Genomic DNA, 22,214 nt, shown 5'->3' on the forward strand with positions numbered 1-22,214 from the left:
GGTGGCACAGTGGTTAGCACTGCTGCCTCACAGCACCGAGGACCCAGGTTGTATCCCGGCCCCATCTCACTGTTCATGTGGAGTTTGCACATTCTCCATTGCTGCGTGCGTCTCACCCACACAACCCAAAGATGTGCAGGACAGGTGGATTGCCCCTTAATTGGGGAAAATAAAAAGCTGATTCAGCTTCAATAAAGACTTACTGCAGAAATGTGCTTTTCAGTTGGTCATACTTACTCCTCGTTCAGATGTCAGTTGTGCAAATTTTGGTTTATGTACAATCTTCACCGCTACCTTCTTACAGGTTGCCTTCTCAAATGCCATCTTCACTTCTCCACATACACCACTGCAGATAAAGATGGGCTACATGAGGAACTTCGTTTATACATGCCGTGAAGATATTTCCTGTTGGCATTATAATTCACTAGTAAAGCACTGGAGCTTCGTGACTGCATGTTTAGAATTAAGATTTATAAAATTTGGTGGTTCTCTCCTTCGATATATGAAGCATTAACCCCAACTAAGGAATTACAGCATTCATGAATGGTAAACAAACTGATAAGTAACAAAACAGATTCCAGAAAAATACGCTCATCTTTAATATTAATTGAGCAATTAAAAGACAAAAATATTGATTTCATTTTAAACTTCTAACTTATTAAATATCATTCTGGTTCATGCACTGTTAATTGATTTCAGCTTGTACAATTTTCTAATTGGTTCGGTTAGGTTTTCCTTTTGAAGGACAGGGGGAGGAATAGGATGAAACCATCAATAGTTTATCCTCGTTCATCACCCAGGTATCCTTACTGAAGTGTGATCAGCATGTCCCTTCTCCAAAAGTCCAATAACCCCCATCCATATTGATTTGGATCACACATGACAACCATTTGGATAAAGTAGGAGAGGGCTCCAAGCACTGAGAAAATCATAGCACAGCAAAAGGTGCAAAAAAAAAAAAAAAAAAAAAAAAAAAAAAAAACTGCAGATGGTGGAAGTCTCAAATGAATGCACAAATTGCTGGAATATATATTAGCGGGACATTTGGTGTATGATCATTTAAAAACAAAAAATACACGAACTAGTCTCTTTCAGCTAGTTACTGTATAATAAAAGCAAAATACTGCGGATGCTAGAATCTGAAACGAAAAGAGAAAATGCTGGAAAATCTCAGCAAGTCTGGCAGCATCATGTAGGGAGTGAAAAGAGCGGACGTTTAAAGTCCAACTCTTTGTCAAAACTGACTGTGTCAGCTACTGTATAATATTTTCCTAAACAATCACTGCTGTTACTCAGAATATTAAAATACAAAATAAGGACTTTGAATGAGCCGAAAGAAAACAGGTACTTACGAGCCAAGAGTTTTTGAGATGATGTATTTATCCCGGAATCCTTTTGGTAGGTTCAATTGGTCATCAGTTGTGAGATCAGAAAAGACAAAAACTAGAAAATAGCAACACAGGACAGTTAATTCATCTGCATAATTCGAAAGGCTTTTATTGAAACCACAGTATTGTTTTGTTCCACTCACGAAGTGTACTTTTTAAAAATAAATTTAGAGTACCCAATTACATTTTTTCCCCAATTAAGGGGCAATTTAGTGTGGCCAATGAACCTAACCTGCACATCTTTGGGTTGTGGAGGTGAAACCCACGCAGACACAGGGAGAAACTGCAAACCCCATGTCGGTATTAAACCCGGGGCCTCAGCGCCAACAACTGCGCCATCGTGCCGCCCTACTTGTGTAGGACATAGGACATAGAACATACAGTACAGGAGACCATTCGGCCCATCGAGTCTGCACCGACCCACTTAAGCCCTCACTTCCACCCTATCCCCGTAACCCAATAACCCCTCCTAACCTTTTTTGGTCACTAAGGCGAATTTATCATGGCCAATCCACCTAACCTGCACATCTTTGGACTGTGGGAGGAGACCGGAGCACCCGGAGGAAACCCATGCAGACATGGGGAGAACGTGCAGACTCCGCACAGACAGTGACCCAGCGGGGAATCAAACCTGGGACCCTGGCGCTGTGAAGCCACAGTGCTAATCACTTGTGCTACCATGCCGCCCTTAGTAGTAGGAATGTCCGGATCTTGGTTAAGACGACCAATATAGTATTTTATAATATTCCAGGAAATATTACTTCATTATCTGTGGGTTCGAGTAGAGTAAAACGCCTTTTAAAAGTCAAGCTCCTTTTTAAAACAGTCACATTAAATTATAGCGATCACAATTTGAACACAGATTTAAAGAAAAAGGAAGTAATTTCCCTGACATGGAACAAAGGTTCACAGCTTAGCATTTTGTCTATATTGTCTAGCCTTTTCAACTGCCGTACCAAGTCCAACAAGCTGTAGCATGCGGATAGTTATAAAATTCTGATGTATTGTGCATCTGTCTGCACAAAGTACAATACAACTCACAAGGGGGCGGGCGGCTGGAAGGGGGCGGGCGGCTGGAAGGGGGCGGGCGGCTGGAAGGGGGCGGGCGGCTGGAAGGGGGCGGGCGGCTGGAAGGGGGCGGGCGGCTGGAAGGGGGCGGGCGGCTGGAAGGGGGCGGGCGGCTGGAAGGGGGCGGGCGGCTGGAAGGGGGCGGGCGGCTGGAAGGGGGCGGGCGGCTGGAAGGGGGCGGGCGGCTGGAAGGGGGCGGGCGGCTGGAAGGGGGCGGGCGGGCGGACTGGAGGAAAAGAACGAGCGAGCGGAAAAGAGTGAACAAACGGGCAAAACAACTGAATTATTTTGATCCAACAGTCGAGATTTTAAAAACATTCTTACCTTTGTGCAATTCTTGACTAATTGCTATTTCTGCATTATTGTACAATGGTAATTTTCGATCTTTTCCAATGATCTGACCATTTAGAAAGGTACCATTCGAACTGTGATCTTCAATAAATACTACAAATGTGTTTCCAGGACCCTTTTCCTAATTGAAATCATACAAAATATTATTTTTTGAATCTCAGATTTGTTACAGCGCAGGTGGTGGTAATTTGGCCATTGTGTCTTAACCAACTCTCCAAACAAGCATTCTGTCTTAGTGCCATGCCCCTGCCTTGTATATTATTTATTTTCAAGTAATCATCAAATGCCCTCTTGAATGCTTCAATTGGCACGGCAAGACTGCATCCTCACAGCACCAGGAACCCGGGTTGGATTCAGGCCTTCGGTGACTATGTGGAGTTTGCACTTTCTCACTGTGTCTCCATGGGGTTTCTCAGAGTGCTCCGGTTTCCCCTCTCAGTCCAAAGATGTACAAGTTTGGTGATTTGGCCAAGATCAATGCACGGAGTTACAGGGATGGGGAGTGCGCCTAGGTAGAGTGCTCTTTCGGAGGGTTGGTGCAGAGTCGATGGGCAGAATGGCGCCCTTCTGCACTGTAGGGATTGTATGGAACTCAGCCTGCCTCCACCACAATTTCAGGCAGTGCATTCCAGACCCAAACCACTCGTTGCATAAAGTTTTTTCTCACATCACATTTACTGCAAATCGCCTTAAATATGTGCCCTTTCGCTCTTGATCCTTTTACAAGGGGAAACAGTTTCTTTGTATCTACTCAGTCTAACCTCCTCGGACTTTGAACACCTATATCAAATCTCCTCTCCGCCTTCTTCTCTCCAAGGAGAACAGTCCCAACCTATCCTCATAACTGAAGTTTCTAATCCTTGGAGCCATTTTTGCAAGCCTCTTCTGCACCCTCTCCAATGCGTTCACATTCTTCCTATAGTGTGGCACCCAGAACACAATACTCTAGCTGAGATCTAACTAGCGTCTTTTATAAGTTCAGCATAACCTCCTTGCTCTTAAGCACCCATTAATGAAGCCCAGAATACTACGCTTTATATTAACTCTCTTCACCGGTCCAACCACCTTCAATTATCTATGAAAAAAGGGAGATGTTTGCCTTAATTGGGCATTGTAGGTAGAATTGCCTAAAATGTCCCCCAATCTCAAATAAAGGTTTGTTGAAATTGATGCGAGTAGCACTCCTATCTCAAAACGAAGGAAGATGGTGCCAGAGTGTGGCGATTCTAAGTGAGCTCTCCCCCACTATCCTCTTCCTATATTTTTATAACCGTGCTAACCTTCTAAAACTTAATTCTAACACTAATATCTCTCACTATGTTCTCTTATGACCAGACTCCTAAATGGCCCCTTATAGACAGCACTGATCTCTCTGCGCATCTTCTCTGCAGTTGTAGCCCTATATTGCGTATGCTTCACCTGATGTCTATGTATTTACACGGTAGCACGATGGTTAGAACTGCTGCCTTACAGCTCCAGGGTCCCGGATTCAATTTCTGCCTCGGGTGACTGTCTTGTTCTGTGTGGAGCTTGCACTTTCTCCCATGCCTGCGTGGGTTTCCTCCGGGTGCTCCGGTTTCCTCTCAGTCCAAAGATGTGCGGGCTAGGTGGATTGGCCACGCTAAATTGCCCTTTAGCGTCCAAACGGTAAGGTGATGTTACTGGGTTACGGGGATAGGGTGAAAGCGTGGGCTTAAGTGGGGTGCTCTTTCCAAGGGCTGATGCAGACTTGATGGGCTGAATGGCCTCCTTCTGCCCGGTGAATTCTATGATTTATGGTATGTCCTCTTTTTTTTTTAATGTAGGGAGCGATCTGCCTGGCCTGCACACAGAACAATACTTCTCACTGTACCTCGGTACATGTGACAATAAATCTAAACCAAATACACAAATACTATTTAGTACATGGATTAAACTGACTGGAACTGCATGTTTCTGTCCAAAATGTTAGTTTACTTATTTGAGCTGATCCACAGCTGGGGTGGCAAGGAAGTATCAGCAATTGAACCATTAAATGTGGGAAAGTGCAGCATTTTTGATCTTTAAATTTAGTTTGGAATTTAAAAATAAACACTTGACACTTTCAATTTCACTACTTGTATTACCGTAGAAAATATCCAATCACAAAAATCAGAATCCTACCTCACTTGTTACCAAAAATCACAAATAACATTAACAACTAAAATCATTGGAAAAGTTCAGCCTTTCATTTCCAAGGGATACAACAAATGGCATTCAGCCAGGGGCTGAATCACTTTAGAAAGATGCAAAACTTGACTAATAATACTGCACTAAGGAAGTCATATCTTGAGAAACAAGGGAAGCCATACTTCAACAAGGTGTTTTCCAAAAGTCTGGAAAAGTGAATTATTAAATGACTGAATTTATCAAGGAGCTGAGGGCAGTGAAGTTTTTAAAAAATAATATTATAATCTTTATTGTCACAAGTAGGCTTACATTAACACTGCAGTGAAGTTACTGTGAAAATCCCCTAGTGGCCACATTCCGGTGCCTGTTCGGGTACACGGAGGGAGAATTCAGAACGTCCAATTCACCGAACAACAAGTCTTTCGGGACTTGTGCGAGTAAACCAGAGCACCAAGAGGAAACCCACGCAGACACGAGGAGAATGTGCAGACTCCACACAAAGACCCAAGCCAGGAATCGAACCTGGGACCCTGGAGCTGTGAAGCAACAGCTACTGTGATGCAATGTACATGGCTTTTGACAAGGTCCCGCATGGGAGACAAGTCAAGAGCCCATGGTATCCAGGCCAATTTGCCAAATTAACTCCAAAAATGGCTTAATGGCTGACGGCACAGCGTGATGGTCGAAGGTCGTTTTTGTGACTGGAAACCAGTGTCCAGTGGCGTACCACAGGGACCAGGGCTAGGTCCCTTGCTGTTTGTAGTGTACATTAATGATCCAGACATGAAAGTAGGAGTAAGTAGGTGAAAGTAAATTCATATGCGACACAAAATTTGGTGGTGGTAAATAGCAAGTTAGAAAGCCTTAGATTACAGGATGATATAGACAGGTTGATCAGATGGGCAGAACAGTGGCAAATTGAATTTAACCCTGAAAAGTGAGGTGATGCATTCTGGGGCAAGGGGGAGGGCTAACAAGGCAAGGGAATACACAATGAAAGTTTGAGGCTTGGAAGTACAGAGGACCAGAATGTCCTTGGGAGTGCATGCTCATCGACCCACGATGGCACAGGGCAGGTAGATAAATTGGTTAAGAAGGTATATGGGATACTTGCCTTTATTAGCGGAGGCATTTATTAGCTGAGGCATAGAATATAAGAGCAGAGAGGTTATGATGGAGCTGTATAGGGCAGCACGGTGGTGCAGTGGTTAGCACAGCTGTCTCGAGGCACCAAGGTCCCAGGTTCGATCCCGGCTCTGGGTCACTGTCCGTGTGGAGTTTGCTCACTCTCCCCCATGTTTGCGTGGGTTTCACCCCCGCAACCCAAAGATGTGCAGAGTAGGTGGATAGGTCATGCTAAATTGCCCCTTAATTGGAAAAAATGAATTGGGTACTTTAAATTTATAAAAAGAAGAAAAAATGATGGAGCTGTATAAGGCTCTGGTTAGACCCCATTTGGAGTATTGTGAACAGTTTTAAGCCTCGTATCTAAGGAAGGAAGTACTGGCCTTGGAAAGGGTCCAGGCGAGGTTCACACAAATGATCCCTGGAACGAAAAGCTTGTCATTTGAGGAGCGGTTGAGGACTCTGGTCTGTACTCATTGGGAGCTTAGAAGGACGAGGGGGAAATCTGACTGAAAAATACAGGATACTGAGAGGCCTAGATAGAGTGAACGTGGAGAGGATGTTTCCACTAGTGAGGAACTATCCTTTAAAACTGTGAAGAGGAATTTCTTCATCCAGAGGGTGGTGAATCTGTGGAACTCTTTGCCGCAGAAGGCTGTGGAGACCAAATCACGAAGTGTCTTTAAGACAGATAGATAGGTTCTTGGTTAATAAGGGGATCAGGGGTTCTTGATTAATAAGGGGATCAGGGTTATGGAGAGAAATGTCATAGCATACAAGGCTATGGACCAAGTACTGAAAAATAGGATTAGAATAGATAGGTGCTTGATGACCAGCACAGACACGATGGGCTGAAGGGCCTCTTTTCTGTGCTGTAAAAAGTAGCTAATAGAATTACTTATTTACATTCATGCTCATTGTAATAATTAATCTATTGAAAATTATTGTTTAAATATCTTAAGTTTGCTGTTTTCTAGAAAAACAACATCGTGGGAGTTGGGGAGAAAATTGTCTCGAAATTAGCCCTAGCTGGGGTAATTTCACTAGTACTGGCAGCTTCTGGTATCAGTTGTCAAATCTTCCAGCATTTGCCTAAATAGCAAGGGTTGGGAGTTTCTGCAACCGTTTAAGACGTAACAGCTGGTCCAAATAGATCAACTTATCTGGTACATATGGATATATATGCCTATAACTTAACAGGTACTCAAACAGTTTTGTTCTAATCTATCAATTATTATGTTTACTTTTTACTATGCTCAGAATGTGACATGAAATAACAAAGGGTCATTGAAACTGACACCTTGACTCTGCTCAAACACAAAAGAGGACCGTATAATGTTGCATCATACTCATAGCTGGTGTTGCCATCACTTACTCTGATTATTCTGCAGTGCTTCTTGCTGTACGATTTGAAGCTCTCCTTCCTCTTCAATACAGGACGATCGAAACAGTAGTGACATGACTTATCCCTCCCGAACCAGTATTCATTATCTAAGCAATCTGTGACAGAAAAGACATGGAGATGGGTTAATCCATCCCAAAACCCATTCGAAAATACATGCAAGTATATTTTGGAAGCTCTTATTTAAATCTGACATTAGGTGGTATATTAGGGTCAAGCGCAGTACAACTAGTTACCCTCTTCTCTTAGGATTCAGTGTCACATAATAGGCTTTAGCACAATCTTAGTCAAAATGGCTACACTACTCCTTGTATCTCCTCACCTCCATTCATGGAAGCAAAATGTCCCAGGATTTGGCATTCCATAGTATACACTCTACTTTGCTTTCCAGTGACAGAAGGCAAAGGAACCAGGGATTTAGGAGACAGGGATATCCCAGCAACCACACAATAAGTGTAGGGACCTATTGAAACTATGTTTTAATATTTTTAATTTTCAAAGATTCTCACCCTTTCTGTAATAAAGTGTCACCACCTCAAATCACCCAGGACATCATAGTATGCAAGAATCAAATCAGGTCAATGTGAGGAAGTGGAGATCCAGGCCTACAGCCCATCATGGTGATGCAGTTGGAATGAAACATTTCAAAATAGTTTGTGATGAAAGAGAAACAACAGCAATTTTATCTATTTTTTCCCCCCCAAATAAGAGTACCCAATTCTTTTTTCCCCAATTACGGAGCAAATTGGGATTTGCACATCTTTTGGATTGTGGGGGTGAGACGCACGCAGACACAGGGAGAATGTGTAAACTCCACACGGAAAGTGACCCGGGGCCAGGATTGAACCCGGATCCTCGGTGCCGTGAGGCAGCAGTGTTAACCACTGAGTCGCCCTAGCAATTATATCTCTATCACCTTTTAAATGTGGAACTAAAGTTCACCCTACCCCACTGCATTTTAGGGGGAAAACAAGGGAATAGATGCTGAGCTCTGTTAGAAGTGAAGGTTTTTAAAGAAGGTTCCTAAAACAGGAGTAGTAAAACAAGAATGCCAGAAAGCATAAGAAGCAAACTTTTATTTATAAAGCATGTTTCATGACCTCGTGATGACCCATGGCACTTCACAATCAATTTAAGTGGATACACTTCAAAAGTTGGAATGTAGGTAAACAAAGCAGCCAGCTTTGCCCACAGCTAAGTTCCACCAAGAGCAAGGAGGATAAGATAGTGGGCCATAACCTCCTCAAAGTGGCAATCAGTGTCAGATTGCCACACCGTACCCACTTACCTGCACTAGATTTCTTCAGTGCCCAACTCGCCCAACCTATCTGGCTTAGGCTGGATGATACCCAGGCAGTGGGTGCCTGGGTCCAGCGCCAGAGTCCTAAAGAATCACAGTGAAAGAGGACACGACCCCTTTTAACATAGATTAACATAGAATTTACAGTGCAGAAGGCGGCCATTTGGCCCATCGAGACTGCACCGGCTCTTGGAAAGAGCACCCTACCCAAGGTCAACACCTCCACCCGATAACCCAGTAACCCCACCCAACACTAAGGGCAATTTTGGACACTAAGGGCAATTTTATCATGGCCAATCCACCTGCCCTGCACATCTTTGGACTGTGGGAGGAAACCGGAGCACCCGGAGGAAACCCACGCACACACGGGGAGGATGTGCAGACTCCACACAGACAGTGACCCAAGCCGGAATCGAACCTGGGACCCTGGAGCTGTGAAGCAATTATGCTATCCACAATGCTACCGTGCTGTATGGTACTTTGTATGGTACTAGCTGCCATAAAGCAGGTGTGTTTAAAGGTCCCATTAAAAATAACAGATCAGGCAGGAGTTAAGTGCTTAAAATAAGTAGGTTTGAACATCGGTTGTGTGTGTGTGTGTGTGTGTGGGGTAGAAAGAGAGAGAGCGCGAGTGAGTGAGTGTACGAGAGTGAAAGAGAGCAGGCATGGTCCAGCTGCAGTTATGTGCTTTTATTTCTTTTAACCTTTTCAGAGTAACTAACATTGGCAGAACCATCCTGTTAGCGATTTAAATCGCTGTTGGATTGTTCCCCACGCTGCATGATTTCCAGAGGAAGTTAGCACTTCTGGACATTTGCCGGGTAAACCCTTACCCGGGAACTTCCCAGAGGGATTCCCCAGTGTCACCTTTGGAGTATCCCCCAAATCTGACATGGGCAAGACAAGAAGTTACAGGCCAATCTGCTAAATATTGGCTAGAAAGCCAAAACAACTTCTTACACTTCTTGGAATGGTGCCATGGGATCTTTCATATACATCCAAGAGAACAGAAAGGGACACCTCTGACAATGCAGCATTCCAAACTACTGCATTGAATTGTCATCCTAGGTGGTCAGGTATTTGGAACAAACTCTCAATTTTCCGACACAGATGAGAATGCTACCACTAAGCCAAGACTGATAGAAGGCAGGAGACCCTGCTAGCGATGGTGGGATGGAGAGAGGTGGATGACCAGAAGGCCAGTCAACAAGGAGACACCTCACTGCTGAGGCTTCGGAAGTTGAAGAGAGCAAGAATTTTAAATACAACATGCTGCAGCACAGTAAAACATTGTTGGTCAGTAGAATGGGGGATGATGGACAGGATATTGGCAACAGAGTTTATAGAGTGGAGAATGGCAGGCCAGTACAGATGTGTAAGAAAAAGCAAGCAAATGGGTAATAATAGTACAAACAAGGGAATCAGTGACAGGAGTTAAGTAGAGTCAGAGGTGGGCAAAACCATGTGCATAAGATATAGGTTTTAAAACTCACTGCTGAATCAAACAGAACACAAAGATGTTGTACTGCTTCATTCAGCGTAACCCAAGTGTCGAGGAGTAGGATCAGTAGCAAGTGAATGGCTGGAACAAAAATAATGCTTCCAAATTGGAGGCAATTACAGCTTATTGAAGATTTCTACCAGACTACCGCTGTGACAAAGAGGTCAGTTTGGATCATGGGAGATTTGTTTGGATGTTGTTAGTGTACTCAAGGAAGCTGACTCCGAGAGCACATAACAGATGGCACATAGATGAGGACCATGGAAGGACTAAATTCCTTGAGGGACTCTGCAGAAAGAGAATTCCTTGCTAGAGATAATAAAAGAAGGTTGATATGGTCAGTGTCAAACACTGGAGGAGTCAAGGATAGCAGGAGGGATAAAGTACCATAGCCACAGTCAAAGAATTTGGTTTCTGAATTTGACCAGAACAAACTTGGTGTGTGAACAAGGTAGAAGTCAGACAAGAGTTGAGATAGCCAACTGTGACAAATGGAGGATTTTAGGAATATTGGCTTCTAAATATCGGGACAATTTAAGGGTTAAAAACCTGGGATTGTGTTCTCGTCTGCAATTGTCATGTTTTCAAAAATGATTTTGTTGTTTAAAGGCCTGGAAGCTTCTAGGAACCAGAAGGTGAAATTGACCAAAGGAATGTGGTTTGACAGGGGACATCCTTGGGGAGTTAATGTGCAGTGTAACCTGCAGAAATAATTTGTATTTCAGTTTGGAGGGATTAAGTCATTGTTGGCTGGAGCCAAGGAATGCGGAGGCACAGTGAGTGTTGAAGGCGGCTTTGGGAGAGAGAGAGAGAGAGAGAGAGAGAGTTGAATTCTGATCTGCCTGACCCAGATTCCACAATTCCCTCACAGCAGGATAGTTCTAAAAGAGTAGCAATGTGTAAAGCAGAGCAGTCTTGTCTGGGGACAAGGAAGATTCGGAAACACGCCAGGTAAATCAGCTATTTGAAGAATTTAAGTACCCAATTCGTTTTTTTCCCCCCAATTAAGGGGCAATTTAGTGAGGCCTGCACATATTTTGGGTCGTGTTGGCAAGACCCACGCAGACGTGGGGAGAATATGCAAATTCCGCACGGACAGTGGCCCGGGATCAGGATTAAACCCCGGTCCTTGGCGTTTTGAGGCAGCAGTGCTAACCACTGGGCCACCACTGTATGACAGTTATAAAACAGTAATAATACATATAGAGCAGTCTTGTCTGGGGACAAGGTAGGTACTGAAACACACCAGGTAAACCAGCGGTTCTTTTCAGGTGTGAATTAAAAAAGTTTAATACTGTATTCATAATAAAGTTCTCTTTTAGAAATACCAAAACCCTATTTTGTCATATAATTACTCGAGTGAATCATTCTTTCCGCAGTCTCTCAAATTAATTAAAATACCGAGGTTTCGGTCCAGTATTCCACCCACTGCGGAGTCTGGTCTGGGATTGTAGTACAATTCATTCAAGGGGGTGGGGATGTTGAGGATAAAATAGTAATTGGAGATGGGTGGACGGATTAGCTTCCTAAAATAACAGGGGACAGCAGTTTTGAAAGAGGAACAGTGCCTTATCAAGTTACTAAATCACTAAGCCTATCAACTTCTGTAACCTAGTTACAGCTCTGCTCCTGCTAGCCAGTTCCCTCTTAAGTCAGGCATAACTCAATGCAACTGTGCTGCAATTACTTTCTGTAGTGATCAAAGTCTCAGCGAGCTGCATTCTTCCTCATAAAGAAGCGTTTTACATTCACAACTAAAAACACGTGGTTCCTATGCTAATGCTTTGCCATAAAGGAGACTACACAAAACAGAATACACTTGAGTGTAATATAATGCAACATACTTTACAATTCATTGCTGCTCTTAGTTATTCTTTTCCAATATTTAATCTAATCTAATACATTCGATATATATGTTTGCGGATCATACGATTGTGGTGGGTCTCATCTCAAACAACGATGAATCAGAGTACAGAGAGAAGATGGATCATTTGGTTGCATGGTGTACCAAAAACAACGTCCATACTTGCTGTGGAAGCTAAAAAAATTCTGCATGTCTGCATCGACTCTCACAAACTTCTACAGATGTGACATCCTACCCGGCTGCATCACAGCTTGGTATGGCAACTGCTTGGCCCAAGATCGCAAGAAACTGCAGTGTGGTGAACTTAGCCCAACTCATCACACAAGCTTGCCACCCTCCCAGGCATTGCCTTCTTCCAGACCCTTCCATCAGGCAGAAGAAACAGAAGTCTGAAGACCCGCACATCCAGACATAGGTACAGCTTCTTCCCCACAGCCACTAGATTCCTCAACTCTCCCTCGGACTGATCTGTTCCCTGCAAGAACAATATTCATGGCACCCTGTGCTGCTCTTGGATTTGGATTTTGTTTATTGTCATGTGTACAGAGGTACAGTGAAAAGTATTTTTCTGCGAGCAGCTCAACAGATCATTAAGTACATGAAAAGAAAAGGAAATAAAGAAAATACATAATAGGGAACCACAAGGTACACAATGTAACTACATAACACCGGCATCAGGTGAAGCATACAGGGGTGTAGAGTTAATGAGGTCAGTCCATAAGAGGGTCGTTTAAGACCCTCGTTTAGGAGGTTCTTGCTCATGTATTTGCTGTTTGGCCCTTGTTTCGAACTGTAACCAATCACTATTTGTCGATGTATTTTGTGTCTACTATGTACATACGGTGTACGTTCCTTTCTTTCAGCAGAAAAATACTTTTCAATGTACTTCGGTACATGTGACAATAAAACAATCAATCAATCTTTCAAAAATGAATAGTCACCATTAGGAAGGATAACAGCTCAGCCACTTTCAAGCTAAATATAGATTTAAAATAGAATCAAAGGAGCTTCCATTGGCTTAATTCATTGAACGAGTGAATAGAAAGGAAGGTTTCAGTTCCAAGGTCTATGCTGAACTAGTTGATATGTGTGGAGGTAAGAGGGTTGAGCAGCTACAGCAAGGAAGGGTAAAAATCAGCTAGAGGTTTACTCCTGATCACTATTTAACCAATCCTTGCTGGGATGCATGAACACTCAATAGAGGAGAGTTCTGACTCTCATGCTAACCAGTGTCAATCATCCAGGCTCATAGATGCCACTTAGAGAGCGAGATGCTACAGTGCGAATGATTATCATAGATTATCATAGCATTTACAGTGCAGGAGGCCATTCGGCCTGTCGAGTCTGCACCGGCTCTTGGAAAGAGCACCCTACCCAAGGTCAACACTTCCACCCTATCCCCATAACCCAGCAACCCCACCCAACACAAAGGGCAATTTTGGACACTAAGGGCACTTTATCATAGCCAATCCACCTAACCTAACCTAATGCTCACGTAACCATACATGAGCATAAACATAGCAAAATCACCAAGGTTTGGAACAATTTGTCACATGCGAATTATCACTAGGTGTACTATATTGGTAGGACAAGATCAAATATTTCTCTGCATGTATTCATAGCTGGGCAATGACCCAAATTGCCCCGATTGGACCCCAGGCACACAACAACAAAAAAACAGAAAGGAAGTGTATTATTACAGTTGGCTTTCAGACTGCCGATGAACAGGCCATCAAATATTGTTAAAACAGGAAACCGAGCATTAGCAGTATTAGATACTTCCAGTCTCCTCAAGTCTGTGTGACTTCAAAAAATTTCTGAAAATGAAGTCACTAAAAAAGCAAGCTGGGCAGCACTGCTGCCTCACGGTGCCACGGTTCGATCCTGGCTCTGGGTCACTGTCCATGTGAAGTTTGCATATTCGTCCTGTGTTTGCATTGGTTTCACCCCCACAACCCAAAGATGTGCAGGGTAGGTAGATTGGCCACTCTAAACTGCGCCTTAATTGGAAAAAATGAATTGGGTAAAAAAAGAAAAGCTAATTTTAGGTGCCTCTCACTATTCCGAGATTAGCTGCTTCTTCGATTTCTAACATATTTACTTGCTTTGTCTCGTCTCCCTCTAGCACTTTAAATCAATCCAACCTAAAAAGTCCCATGAAACACAGACATTTAATTGAAACTCAAAACATCTGCAAAGGCTTATTTGCCTGTAGTATTCCTACAAAAACATAAGAGCTTGACCCACATTAAATTGCGGTTGTAAAAGGCAATGCTTGCTCTTCAAACCAATCTATACACAAAACATTTACACAATGCCAGGAACACTTCCAGGGTAATTTTAAAACTGTTTATTATTTCCTGGGTTTCCTAATCAGAATTGTAAGACCAGTATGTTGTCCCTGCTCCGCCATGATTCACATAGTGTTTCTTTCCACATCTCCATTCAAAAACAAACAAAACCACAAATTATAAAAATAACAGTGCCATTTCATGCTTAACTTGCACTTGAGATTTATCCATCACCATTCATGGTACAAATCTTGTCCCAATATATTTACATTATTGCAGAGATTGGAGCTTGCAATTATTTTAGACACCTAATCACCACACCACTTTCCTTTTTACTGTTGGGAATTCAAAAGATAGCACACGGCCTGATTAAGAACTAATCGTGAAATAGTAACCTCACTTTCTCATTCAAATACGGTCATGTTGAACATTTGCAACATGTTTTTAATTTCAGATCGTGTTACTTTTCTCAATTCAGAAAGTCAGTAGTTATCACTTTAATATATAATTTGTGCCAGCAGTAACACCACCCACAGCTTAAAAGGTTACTTATATAGCCTTGCACAAAATTCAATCCATAGCCACACTCCGAAACAGGATTTCAAGATCCAGACAACTTGCATGCTTTTTATGCAACAGCAAAATGCAGACCCTCTCAAATACAGCAAGTCAATTGTAAAACAACATTCAGATATTCAATTCTCCCATCCACTGTCAAAACCTACTTCCCCTCTCCGTTTTATGCCATTTGCCTCACAACCAATTTCAGTATGTCGCACTGAGCGACAACGTAACATGAAGCTTGAAATTAGAACTGGCCAGGAAATATGGCTATGCAGCAGGTGTTTTGGGGTGCTGTATGGTGTCCTCAGCCACCAATATGGCAGGAAGAAAGTGCAGGCGGATTATGTTGGTGAAAGCCTTAAAATACAATGTGACATGCTCACACATTGAAACAGGTTGTGAGCTTTATGAAATTAAAGTTAGGGACCCAACAGCAGTTTGATGCACCCCATTGCATTTAAGCAAAGCTTGAAGGGACAACAGATTAGATCAACAAGTTAAACTTTAAAAATATACTTATCTAAATGTGAAGTCAGTAGGAGTGTTACTACAGTACATTATCAATTTACCTTGGGATAGTGCCAATGTCTGGGTCTATGGTGTAATTGTATACAAGTAATTTTGCATTTATTTTTCACCACACTGGCACTTACTGAATTCTGCAGTTTCTTTCAATATTATATGACTTTTTGTAACAATCTACTGCAGATCAAAATAACAGGTGAAAAAATAGCCCAATAAAAGAAACAGTATCAGAACAGCTGCAGTATAACAGCAACCACTGCAAAATCAATTAAGTCAATTTAAACTCAATTTTAAGCAAAATACATAGAAGATAGGAGCAGGAGGCCTTTTGACCCTCCGAGCCTGCTCTGCCATTAATCACGATCATGGCTGATCATTCAACTCAATAGCCTAATCCTGACATCTGGCATTTCATCTCACCTAAGCTCGGTCACATATGTCATTTAAACTCTCCTGAGCTACAATCTCTCCCCAAACTTCTATTGTGCTCTACTTACTTCATCCATCACTCTTCTAAAGCATAAAACCCATCACACATCTCTACCCCACTTCTGCTCCAAGAGCCATTCAGCCAGAAAATGTTAACTGTTTCTCTCCAGATGCCAGCAGAGCTGCTCAATTTTTTTCAGCACGTTTTATGAACTTGTATTTAGTTTGCAAACAGGTCTAGCACTTTGCATAGTTGATTTTTTTTGCCTTTTGTGTCAACACAAAGAGCTTGAGTGAGAACTTGGTAATAACTTTAAAGGCCACCCAAGTTACCAAAGTTCAGGAAAGTTCTCCAGCTGAACTGGTTTGGAAGGTTCAGAATACCAATGATTGAAAACCCCTGCAAGGCTCACAATAATCGCAGCGTCTACGGGCATTTTCCAGCTTCCACATTCAACCTCTCCGTGAAGACAGTAAGAAGTCTTAGAACACCAGGTTAAAGTCTAACAGATTTGTTTGGAATCACTAGCTTTCGGAGCGCAGCTCCTTCGTCAGACGAGTCTCCGAAAGCTAGTGATTCCAACAGTTATCGTCTAGAAGTTAACAATTTTTTAATGTTCATAGATTGAGTCTGTCCAGTTTCTTCCTTAGATGTGCGGACCTTCTCAGTTGGGTTTGTTCCACTGCTGCTGCCGTCGAATTCGCTGCTGTGCCTTTGGTTTAAGCACAGTAAGCAGTCTTACAACACCAGGTTAAAGTCCAACCGGTTTGTTTCAAATCAGTAGCTTTCGGAGCACTGCTCCTTCTTCAGGTGAATCTCCGAAAGCTAGTGATTTGAAACAAACCAGTTGGACTTTAACCTGGTGTTTAAGATATCTTACTGTGCTCGCCCCAGTCCACATCATGGCTACCATCTCCGTGCAGATGCTGCCTCGAGAAAGACAGCCAGCCAGCCCCACAACAAGCCAGAGAGAAAGAGAGAGGAGGGTTAAAAAGGGTATAAGAGGAGTTTACCCAAGTTCCAAAATCCTTTCTCCAGCGCCCAGAGGCGGCCCCAGGGCTTGGGCGACTCCTCCACCTCGGGGATGGGGGCGAGGTCCTGGCTGGGGAGCGAGTCCAGGATGACGGTGCCGGCCGAGGAGAGGCTGCTCGACCCGGTGGCGCTGGAGGACGAGGCGGACTGAGACTGGGACTGAGACTGGGATTGGGGCTGGGAGGCGCCGGTAACCCGCTCCTTCGACATTGCGGGTTGAGGGCGCTCCAACAGGACAATGGCGGGGAGAACGAAAACCCACGTGATATTATGTACACACCCACGCACATTAGAAATAAACTTTTTAACCCCCCTCCACTTTTAATAAACGTTGGGCGCAGACTTTGGACCGTGAACTATGGGAGGTTTTCGGTGAGGGCGCTCATCGTTTATTGTCCAGCAAATGCGTAAATCGACGTTAAAACTCAACCCATCGCAGCTCTGCTCGCCATCCTCAACGGAGTGAGGGGGAATTAAACGCCAGCTTTCCCAATGTGAAAGGAGTGGGAACCAACTGCTGCAATCAAAGCAAACCAATGGAAGTCATTTATAAAGGCTGGGGGGGGGGGGGGAAAGACACGCCTGGAACTGGCTCCCTCCGGCACACCGGCCCCGGGGACTCCCCACACGATATAAACTCCGGTCTTCCCGCGGCCTATGTCGACCTCCGCAGCCGGGAGTGGATTAATCCCACCATCAGGTTATTGATGCCGCCGCCGCCGCCTCCTCCCGCCAAAAACACAAGCCGCCGCCGCCGCGCCCACTCTTCACCGTCGACTTTTCCCCCAGCTACAGCCCAGCGGACACAATTTTACAATCCACTCTTTAAGAAGAAAAAAAAAAATAATCAAAGGCGGCGTTTCATTCCGAAACCGGCCTGCGGCGAAATATTTGATTGTTTTTAAATTTTCCAATCCCCGCCCCCACCCCGGTCGCGAGGCATTCTGGGCGGCGACGGTTGGCACTCGACCGTTTATTTTTAAATAAAGATGAATAAAGTTTTGACTTCCACCCCCGTTGGACGTCTTTTCATTTTGTCGAACGGGGGGGGGGAGAGAAAACAACATTTTGAGGAGTTTGGAGATAAGAATGTTTTCGGTTGCCAGGGCAACGGGCGGGTCAACAAAACCTGAGGGTCCGGCCACGTCCCGCCCCTCACCTCCCGGTCGCCGATTGGTCGGAGGAGCCCGGGAGCGGAGCGACGTCGAGCCGCTATTGGCTTCCCGCCCACGTCAATCATTTCACCTGGCCCGGCCCACCCACCATCAGGGTCGGTTGAGGTGTCGCCGGCGGCTATTTTCTTCCCGTTGCAGCGGCGAGGGTCGCAAGAGGGGGAGGAAAACGAATTCCAAATTCGGCGATGGTGCTCAACGACAACTCGTCCAAGGAAGGGAGCGAGGCCGAGGCCGAGCCGGGCGAGGAGGAGCCTTCGGAGGCGGTCTCGGAAGATATCTTCCCCCACCAGCTCGGGGGCATCAGAAGCAAGCCCCCCAGCAGACCTCGCAACTCCTACAGCCGGGGGAGTGTCGACTCCAAAGTAAGCAGCCCAACCTGCATTTATTTAGCGCCTTTCGCCTCACACCCAAACCCACTCGCACCTCAGCCATCGATAGGAAGGCACTTTTCCGTGTTATAGGGCATCCCTTACCGGGGGTGAGTCCTTGGACCTGATCGTGCCCATGCCCCCGGGTTCCCAATCAGTTGAGAATCTTGGAACACAATGGCCTTTATCTCACTCCCTGTATAAAGTTTAGGAACTGGAAGAAGGCCGTTCAGTCCCTCGAGCCTGCTCCGCCGTTCAACCAGAATGGTTAGTACGGTTGCGTCACAGCGCCACGGATGAGGGTTCGATTCCCGGCTTGGGTCACTCTTGTGCGGAGTCTGCTCGCTTTCCCCGTGTCTGCATGGGTTTCCTCCGGGTGCTCAGGTTTCCCCCCCCCCCCCCCCACCCAAAGTCCCGAAAGACGTGTTTGATGGGTGAATTGGACACTCTGATTTCTCCCTCCGTGTACCCAAAAACAGGTGCTAGAGTGTGGCGACTAGGGGATTTTCACAGTAACTTCATTCCAATGTAAGCCTACTTGTGACACTAATAAAGATGATTATAGATCATAGCTTGTCTCTTCCTGGTCTCAAACCCACCTCCCTACCTGTTCCCCATATCCCTTTTTTGACCTGTTTTTTTAAAATCAGAAACATATCTATCTCCTTGAAACCATTTCATGACCCAGACTCTACCGCACTATGGGGCAGCGAGTTCCACAAATTTGCCACTCTCTGCGAGAAGTAGTTTCTCCTCATCTCTGTTCTAAATCTACTGCCTCAACCTATGCCTGTGACCTTTCATTCTAGATTGCCCCACAAGGGGGAACATTTGGTTTACGTTTACTTTATCAATCCCTTTTAGAATTTTGTATACCTTGATCAGATCCCCTCTCGTCCTTCTAAACTCCAGCGAGTATAAACCCAAACTGTTTAATCTCTCATACGTCAACCGTTTCATCCCTGGAATCAATCTGGTGAAACGCCTCTGAACTGCCTCCAATTCCACCACATCCTTCCTCAAAAAGGAGATCAAAACTGGACACAATACTCCAGATGGGGTCTCACCAACAATTGCAACAATACTTCTCTACTTTTAGAATCCAGTCTTTGTAATAAATGTTAACATTCCATTTGCCTTTTTAATTTCTTGCTGTACCTGCATACCAACTTTCTTCGATTCATCAACAAAGACACCCTAATCCCTCTGCCCAGAAGCATTTTGAATCTGCTTTTCATTTAGGCAATTTGCTTTTCTATTTTTCTGGTCACAATATATAACCTCACACTTTTCCACATTAAACTCCATCTGCCAAATCTTGGCCCAATCTCCTCGCATATCTATACCTGTCTATAAAATCTTTTCCTCCTCTTCACTTTTTCCTATTTTTGTATCATCTGCAGATTTTGCTATGTTACACTATGTCCCTGCTTCCAGATCATTTATATAGATTGTGAACATTTGAGGTCCGAGGACTGATCCCTGCGGCACCCCGCCAGAGAAGGACCCATATATCCCGACCCTCTGCGTTCTGTCAGTCAGCCAATCCTCAATCCAATCTAGCATGCCACTCCCAATTCCCTGTAATCTCACCTTCCGAATCAGTCTTTTATGAGGCATCTTGCTAAATGCCTTCTGGAAGTTTAGATATACCATATCCACCTTACTGGTTACATCCTCAAAGAACTCGAGCAAGTTTGTTAAGCATGACTTACCCTTCATAAAACCATGCTGACAATGTTGGCTTGAGCTTTGCATTTCCAAATGTTCTGTCATCTCCTCCTTAATGATTGATTCCAGCAACTTCCCACCACAGAGGTCAAGCTAACCGGTTTATAGTTTCGTACTTTTTGCCTCTCTCCCTTTTTGAATAGGAACTTCACATTAATGTGTTTCCAATCCACTGGGACTCTTCCAGAATCTAGGGAATTGTGAAATATCGAAACCAATGCATCCCCTAACTAATATTATTATTAACTCTGCTGCCATCTCCCTTAATTCCCTAGGGTGCAGGACATCAGGTCCCAGAGACCTATCTGCCTTTTATTCAATACCATCTCCCGAGTGATAATTATTAAAAAATGTATTATCCTCTACCGTGAGGCAAAATATTGGTTCAGTGCCTCTGCCATATCTGTGTTCCCCATTATTACCTCACCAGTATCGTCCCCTAAAGGACCAACATTTACTTTAGCTATTCTCTTTATATACTTCTAGAAGCTTTTGGTATCAGTGTTTCTGTTTTCTGCTAGTTTCCTTACGTAGTTCATCTTGGCTCTTTTTTGATTTTATTTTTAGTAGCCTTTTGCTGAACCTTAAAGTCCTCCCAATCCTCCAGCTTACCTCTAGTTTTTACAGTATGGTATGCCCTAGGTTTTGCCTTTATGTCTTCCTTGACTTCCTTGTTTAGGCATGGAACATTTTTCTCCCTTTTACAATTCCTCTTCCTCTCAGGAATATATTTTAATTGAGAGGTATTTAAAACTTCCTGAACATCCACCATTGTTCCTCAACTGTCCTTCCCTCAGTTATTTGTGCCCAGTCTTCTTCGGCCGGGCTACCAGTGACGCAAAGGCCAGAATACTGGCCTCTTTCTCCTCCTGCACTCCCGGCTCGTCTGATACCCCAAATGATGCCAATCCCCAGCTCGGCTTGACCCGGGCGTTCACCACCTTGGACATAGTCCTCGCAAAACCCATCCAGCGCCGGGCACGACCAGAACATATGGACGTGATTTGCCGGGCTCCCCGAGCACCTCCCACATCTGTCCTCCACCCCAAAGAACCTACTCAACCTCGCCCCTGTCATATGCGCTCTGTGGGTAGCTTGTGCAGGGCCCCCCAAGTCCTAGCTACTTGGATCCCTAGGTACCCAAAGCTCCTTTCCACCCTCTTCAGCGGTAGCTCGTCTATCCCCCTTCCCTGGTCCCCTGAATGCACCACAAAGAGCTCACTCTTCCCTACGTTGAGTTTATACCCCAAAAAGTCCCCAAACTCCCTAAGGATCCGCATGACCTCCGCCATCCCCTCCACTGGATCCGCCGCATACAACAACAGGTCGTCGGCATACAACGACACCCGGTCCCCCCCCCCCACCCCCACCCCCGGACCAGTCCCCTCCATTTCCTGGACTCGCTCAGTGCCATGGCTAACGGCACAATTGCCAGTGCAAACAACAAGGGGGATAAGCGGCACCCCTGCCTCGTCCCCCAGTATAGCCGAAGGTACTCCAACCTCCGCCGGTTCGTAGCCACACTCGCCACTGGGGCTCTATATAGCAGCCTGACCCAACTGATGAACCCCTCCACGAACCCAAACCTCGCAACACTTTCCAAAGATACTCCCACTCCACCCGTTCAAAGGCCTTCTCCGCGTCCGTAGCTGCCACTACCTCCGCTTCCCCCTCCACCGAGGGCATCATAAACACATTGCGGTGCCTCCGCACATTTGTGTTTAGCTGCCTACCCTTCACAAATCTCGTCTGGTCCTCCTGAATCACCCCCGGGACACAGCCCTCAATTCTCGTACCAGCATCTTCGCCAGCAGCTTCGCGTCAACATTGAGGAGCGAGATCGGTCTATACGACCCACGTTGCAATGGATCCTTGTCCTGCTTCATGATCAAAGAAATCAGCGCCCTAGACATTGTCGGGGGCAAGGTCCCCCCCCCCTCCCTCGCCTTAT

General features: G+C 44.7%; 2 protein-coding genes across 6 annotated transcripts in view; one reads left to right on the forward strand and one right to left on the reverse strand.

The window, feature by feature from the left end:
• The window catches only part of chek2 (checkpoint kinase 2), a 38,714-nt gene extending 20,440 nt beyond the window's left edge, over positions 1-18,274 (reverse strand). For 2 of the 4 annotated variants that reach the window (XR_011934768.1, XM_072475831.1), the window contains exons 1-5: positions 16,971-17,913; positions 7,456-7,580; positions 2,781-2,928; positions 1,353-1,443; positions 238-346 (exon numbers count right to left, since the gene is read on the reverse strand). Coding sequence is in view for 3 of the 4 variants with exons in the window: in XM_072475831.1 (XP_072331932.1) it covers positions 238-346; positions 1,353-1,443; positions 2,781-2,928; positions 7,456-7,580; positions 16,971-17,199 (702 nt within the window). In the remaining variant the exon portion in view is untranslated. Of the gene's footprint in view, positions 1-237; positions 347-1,352; positions 1,444-2,780; positions 2,929-7,455; positions 7,581-16,970; positions 17,914-18,252 lie in introns of those variants that run through there. The other 2 variants (XM_072475855.1, XM_072475845.1) reach the window with 2 other exon arrangements.
• The window catches only part of lrrc74b (leucine rich repeat containing 74B), a 110,265-nt gene continuing 106,286 nt past the window's right edge, over positions 18,236-22,214 (forward strand). Inside the window, exon 1 of one of the 2 annotated variants that reach the window (XM_072475707.1) lies at positions 18,236-18,526. In XM_072475707.1, coding sequence (XP_072331808.1) covers positions 18,350-18,526 — 177 coding nt within the window. In that variant the 5' untranslated portion in view covers positions 18,236-18,349. The remainder of the gene's footprint in view (positions 18,527-22,214) is intronic. The other variant, XM_072475632.1, reaches the window with a different exon arrangement.

This window comes from Scyliorhinus torazame, chromosome 1, assembly GCF_047496885.1.
Source record: "Scyliorhinus torazame isolate Kashiwa2021f chromosome 1, sScyTor2.1, whole genome shotgun sequence".
Lineage (NCBI taxonomy): Eukaryota > Metazoa > Chordata > Chondrichthyes > Carcharhiniformes > Scyliorhinidae > Scyliorhinus > Scyliorhinus torazame.